This window comes from Nansenia antarctica, assembly GCF_963989245.1.
Source record: "Nansenia antarctica genome assembly, chromosome: 2".
In the NCBI taxonomy this organism is placed as follows: Eukaryota; Metazoa; Chordata; class Actinopteri; order Argentiniformes; family Microstomatidae; genus Nansenia; species Nansenia antarctica.
In genome coordinates, this window is record NC_137675.1 from 24,253,352 (window position 1) to 24,259,415 (window position 6,064).

Below are 6,064 nucleotides of genomic sequence, written 5' to 3' on the forward strand. Positions count from 1 at the left end.
TGAGGGAGTGAGTGAGTGAGTGAGTGACTGAGTGAGTGTGTGAGTGAGTGAGTGAGTGAGTGACTGAGTGACTGAGTGACTGAGTGACTGAGTGACTGAGTGAGTGTGTGAGTGAGTGAGTGAGTGAGTGAGGGAGGGAGTGAGGGATTGAGTGAGTGAAAGTAATCACGTTGTTGAGAGTTGGCACAAGGAGGGGGTCTGGAAAGTTGTGTGTGTGTGTGTGAGTGTGTGTACAATATGAGTGAATGTGTGTGTTGTACGTACGTCCAGTGAGGGCGAAGAGCACCCTGTCGTTGAGGCCCAGCCTGAGCTCAGGCATGCCAGACAGCATGGTCTTCAGCTTGATGCTGCCAACGATGTCACTGCTCATCACGCTGCCATTGGCGTTCACCTGGGAGTAAAATAATAATATATCCGTTTTTTTTTTTTTTCTTGTTGATTTTATCCCTTTTTCACCCAATTTGGTATCCAATTGAACCCAACCTAGCATCCAATTATCCCCTGCCTATTGCGTAGGATCCGCCGCACGACCCCGTGGCCGGCAGCCCCAGAGGAGACCGCCAGGCAGACTAGCTGTCTGGCTCCTCGAGCCCAGCACCGTTATTCCGGCACCCCGGGGGCGCTGTTGCGCGACGGATCCTTGTCCGGAAATATTCCTATACCGCCCTCGGGAGCGGCCGCTCAATATGCCGCTCCCTGTGTGTGCCCCGGCCATATCCGGATCTGGCGAGCTGGGATTCGATCCCAGTCCCCGGTGGGCAGCTTGCACTAGTGGCTAGTGCTTAGACCGCTACACCACCGCGGGGCACCAAATTTAAGACTTTTCTAGGCCTTTTTTAGACCTCTTTGGATAGAATTTTGTACCTATTCGCAACACCATATGATAGCTTTTTCTCATCCTGCCGTAACTTCGTTCACTTTGGTTCCAGCTTGATTCATTTCCACGTAAATAGATGTGGTCGGACTGATGTCCTTGCAGGACAAGCTAATCTAATTTTTTAGAGCTAGCACCTAATTTTTTAGACCTAATAACTGAAACTTAGGACCTTTTTAGGCCTTATAGATCGGATTTTAGACTTTTCCCAGCGCGGGAACCCTGATATATGCCATTTAGATGATGCTTTTATCCAAAGCGACTTATATTGCAGTGAGTGCCTACATTTTTTCAGTATATATGGTCCCAGCGGGAATTGAACCTACAACCTAAGCGTTGTTAGCACCATGCTCTACCAACTGAGCCACAGTAGTAGGAGCACCACTGTTTATAAAGCAGTAATGAATCACAATAAAGCAGATCTGATTGATGAAGATGAATATTACCAGTGTCACAGCGATGAATGTTCATATAAATGGTCCGACGTCATACAGAAATGTATCATTCAGAGGTCATTCACAGATGAATACTTGCTTGCATTCATGCGTGGGAATTGGAGGACACAACTGATAAGACAACTTGAACTGATAAGACTGTGGCTGTGTTCGAAATGGCATACTAACATACTGCCTACTACACACTCAAATCTACGTCATACATAGTGTGAATAGTACGTTAGTATGCCATTTTGAACACACCCTGTGTCTATGGTCTCCATTGATGGACACCCTGCCCACGGTCATTGAATCATTAAATCACGTGACTCACCAGCACGTTAATGGACTCTATGACATCAATGAAGACCTCGTTCTTCTTGTATTTGATGCCCTCTGACCTCCAGGACACGGCGTTGGTGACGGTGGTGGGCACCTTGGTTTTAGCCACCTCCAGTTTGTTGCCTTCCTGGGTGATGTATCTGCAGGGTCATGGAAATAGGTTATATCCATTATAGATTAGATTAGATTAGATTAGATTCACTTTATTGTCATTAGTACAAGACAATGCAACGAAATGATATCTAACCAGAAGTGCAACAAATAGCAATTATATTGCAGTGATAAGTAGCAGTATTTACAGCAATCTATACAGTAAAGTGCAAATGGTAACGTGATGTGCAATGTCATACAATGGTGACTGACTGTTTTTACCACTGACTTACCTCAACCACTCACCTCAACCAATTTTATTAAAATTTATAACCAATTTTATTTTTTTCCTTTTTACTATTTGTACTGCTAAATTGTGTCCTGTCTCATTTGTCTCCCACAATTTGTCACTTGTCCAATTGTCTCACTTATGTCTTACTATGTAAATGGTAAATGGACTGCACTTATATAGCGTGTGATCATTAGACGGCGACTCTACCTCCTGCGCCACAGCCGCCCCACATATGTAAATATTGTCACTTTATTTATCTAGACTTATCTTGCCTTATCTGTCTTTGTGCTGCATTGTCAAGGAACTGAAGACATAAGAATTTTACTCTCTTCCACTTTCCACTGTAATGTAACGTAACAATAAAACTTGAAACCATCCGAGTCTGACATTCCTCAAACAGTTCCAGGTGTTAAGAGTTTTTGTATCCGTGTCTGACCAATAAGGAAGCATATTTGTATTCCTGTTGTCTGTGTGTTATTTGTGTGTGCGTGTGCGTGTGAGTGTGAGTGTGTGTGTGTGTGTGTGTGTGTGTGTGTGTGTGTGTGTGTGTGTGTGTGTGTGTGTGTGTGTGTGTGTGTGTGTGTGTGTGTGTGTGTGTGCGTGTGCGTGCGTGTGTGTGTGTCTCACTCCTGTAGGATCTTGCTGTCTGTAGTCTGGGGGAAGCCAAAGTCCATCAGTTCGTCCAGTAGCTCATAGACCACAACAAAGTTATCCTGGATACTCTCCTCCTCAAGCTCTGAGAAGTACTGTGTGAACACCTGAAAACAACAGACAATGATCGTTATGCTGCATTCATGACAAGTCGGAAACTCACAACCTTTAACAAGTTAAAGTTAACCTAAGTTATGTGGGTAGAGCTTCCCATTAGTTGACTCTGATACTCTCCAAGGGGGAAACTCGGGTGTCATCTTTCTACCCCGAGTTTCCAACTTGGAAAACTACGTTCGTAAATTCGCTCTGAGAGCGCCGAAGCGCACACTAGGCTCAACGTCCTAACGGGACCAAGTAATTTGATTGGACAAGAGGCATTCCATGAGTGCTGATCAGATTCCAGAGCGGATTTTATGAACGCAACCTCAGTGCAGTACTGAAGTGACATGAATGCAGCATTTGTTCCAGCACACACCTGCTGATCCCTGCTATCACCAACTAAAGAAGAAGACATTTTGACATGAATACATTATAGGAAATAATGTTTGTTTTTATCACTGACTCACCTCAACCAATTTATAGAGGAATGAATAAACCAAAGAGGCATTAGAGTTCTTGTTGGTGGTGGCCACCACTGTAGGAGCATCAAGTCAAGGTGTACTGCACATATTCATGCCTATACTACGTCTTGTTTTGAGAAACGTGAATACATTATTCATATACTACATAAAACCAATAATTATGCCATTTAAAAGTTGACGCTTTTATTTAAAGCAATACAGTGCATACAGTTTTCAGTATATATGGTCCCAGCGGGAATTGAACCCACAATCTAAGCAAACTGGCTAGTAGTCGCTCTATTGGTAGAGGGCTGCAAGGGAATTTTTCCTGGCTACATAGTATACAGGTTTTTTACTTTTGCCTGCTCGCGGCTCTGTCAGTATTGATTGATTGATTGACTGATTGACTGAACATTTTCATTGTGTGAAGCGCATTGAGTTGCATCTTGTAAGAAATGCGCTATACAAATACAATTTGATTTGATTTGATTTGATTGTTAGCGCCATGGCTCTACCAGCTGAGCCACAGAGGACCAACTGTAAAAACCTGACATTTTCGATAAACACATTTGCCTATTTTGTCCTCACTACGAACTCGTTTGGGAAAAGGATACGGTAAAGGTTGCTGTGCTTGATCCACATGAAGTGAACGTGACCATGGGCCATGATTGGACAGATAAGCCCTTCCTCTTCCTGTTGCATGAGTAAAGGCAGGAAGTGGTCTATCTCTGCCATGTCCACGTCCCCCTTGTAGTTCCGACATATCAACACCTAAAGGGCAAGGATGGAAACAACGGGGGTCATTCTAGTCAGGGGGTGAAAGGCAGTCTATGGGGGTCATGTAGAATGAAATAAAGTAGAGGCCGCACTCGAATACTCCACCACGTTCCTTTATTTACGAGGCATCAGGCATCGTTTGGATCCTACAAGGAACTTAGCTAGGTCGAAATTTTGTTTTGTTTATAAATAAAGGTACCTGGTGGGGATTTTGAGTCTGCGAGCTCTACTTCCTTCTTTTGGCCCTGCACGACACCAAAGTATGTGTACTTTGATGACATTATACTAAGTACATGTACAAGTAGAATAGAAATAGAAACACTAGAACAGAAATCACCACAACCTACAATACAGATGAAAGCAAAGGCTGTATATAAATGATATCCATTCTATCTACATGAAGGCACATACTGGATCATACAGGCTTGACCAGAGATAGTGGAAACCGGCTTGACGATGCTGACATTCTCAACAGATCACATGGATTAGATAAGACTTACCAGCTACTGTAGACCAACCTGATGCACACAAATATGTACCCAAAGGCCTATGATAGTGCCGTGCTACAGTGTGACTGGCTGAGGATATTATTGTGGCAGGACTGTGTACCAGTTTCCTTCTAGAGCGATCTGTTGTATTTGGGACACCTGACACCGCATTCTCATTCCCCTCCCATGATTCTTTTGTGTAGAGATGAGACCTTTGTGCATCGAGTTACTCTACATCCCTGGTCTGCAATGATCAGCTCTTACCAACGTGTTGCACATAGGCATCACGTCATCATTTTTGCATAAATTGAACATGCTAAAACAAAACGGCATAGCCTACACTATACTAAAAACATGTACTAGTATACACACATTCATGTAATACTACGTTTCTAATGATCTACAAAATGACAGTTGGTTGAGTTGGTGCAAGACAACCTTGACTCACCAATGACTTTTAGAGAGTATGTGATAGCCTATTAAATAGACACACATTTTTGGGTCTGTTTTCTATCTCAAATGTTTCAGGTAGATGCATGCAGACACAAGCATTTCCATGTCTCCGGAAATGACTTAATTCTGCATGAATGAGGCTGTCACAAGTTACTTATTAATTTTTTAACGACATTGGATATCTATTAATGTTTTACAGCGTTTTTAAGTCTGTAACGTTTGAACACGAACAAAATCCCAACCAACAGACAATACAACGGTCGAATTAAGACTCAACTGTCTTTGTAACAATGTTAGAAATCAGCACCATATAGTTACCGAATTGATCTTACCTTCCCTTTCAGATCCAGCACGAATATAGCGGACGCAGACATTGTAACTATTTTTTTTAAAAGCTCAGTCCGTAAATCAAACAACTAGGCTACTACAACATTAAGTTAGAATAAATCTTTACAGGTTTTAAGCTTTTCGTTTCGCCATTAAAGTTTCCCAATTATCTATAGCCTAAAGGTGCAATGTATTCAACGGATCCTTTTCCCGGAGATGTCGTGGACCGACGTCATCGGCCTCCAGGTAAAACATTGACAGGCATCGCACTCACCTGTGTGGGAAGTTAGTGTGCTGCTCCAAGATTCCAGCAGATAGCGCTACCAATTCACAATTGAGCACAAGCATTATAATGCCATGGCAAATAAACTATTAGTAGGTCTATTTATTGTAGAAAATTGTACATACAATTGTACACAGCTTGGAATTTAAAAACCTTAAAAACAGAATTACACTGTCAATATAGAACATTAAATATATTTATTTTAAAAAATTGTGTTAAACTTATGTCACTCTCTTTGCTTTCACAGTTCTCTGGTGATGATACAGCACGTATGTGTGTGTGAATAACTGCCTGGTAAATCATTAATTGAACATTGACCATCATAGTCAATCGAGTTATTTTAACTGAAATTAAAATGGAGATGCATTGCTGTACACATAACAAGCCATAAAGAAACTCATCTCCAGAACATATCAAACACCATTAATATTAGTTGAGCTGATGCCCTGTGGAGTTGACCATCATTAAGCTTGTGACAGGAACAATTTTAAAC

General features: G+C 42.1%; 1 protein-coding gene across 1 annotated transcript in view; it reads right to left on the reverse strand.

Moving 5' to 3' along the window:
• Positions 1–5,454, reverse strand: part of ap1m2 (adaptor related protein complex 1 subunit mu 2) — a 9,145-nt gene extending 3,691 nt beyond the window's left edge. Inside the window, exons 1-6 of the mRNA XM_080524358.1 lie at positions 5,294–5,454; positions 3,858–4,014; positions 3,250–3,317; positions 2,660–2,790; positions 1,643–1,790; positions 265–391 (exon numbers count right to left, since the gene is read on the reverse strand). Coding sequence (XP_080380484.1) covers positions 265–391; positions 1,643–1,790; positions 2,660–2,790; positions 3,250–3,317; positions 3,858–4,014; positions 5,294–5,335 — 673 coding nt within the window. The 5' untranslated portion in view covers positions 5,336–5,454. The remainder of the gene's footprint in view (positions 1–264; positions 392–1,642; positions 1,791–2,659; positions 2,791–3,249; positions 3,318–3,857; positions 4,015–5,293) is intronic.
• Positions 5,455–6,064: the final 610 nt, after the last annotated feature.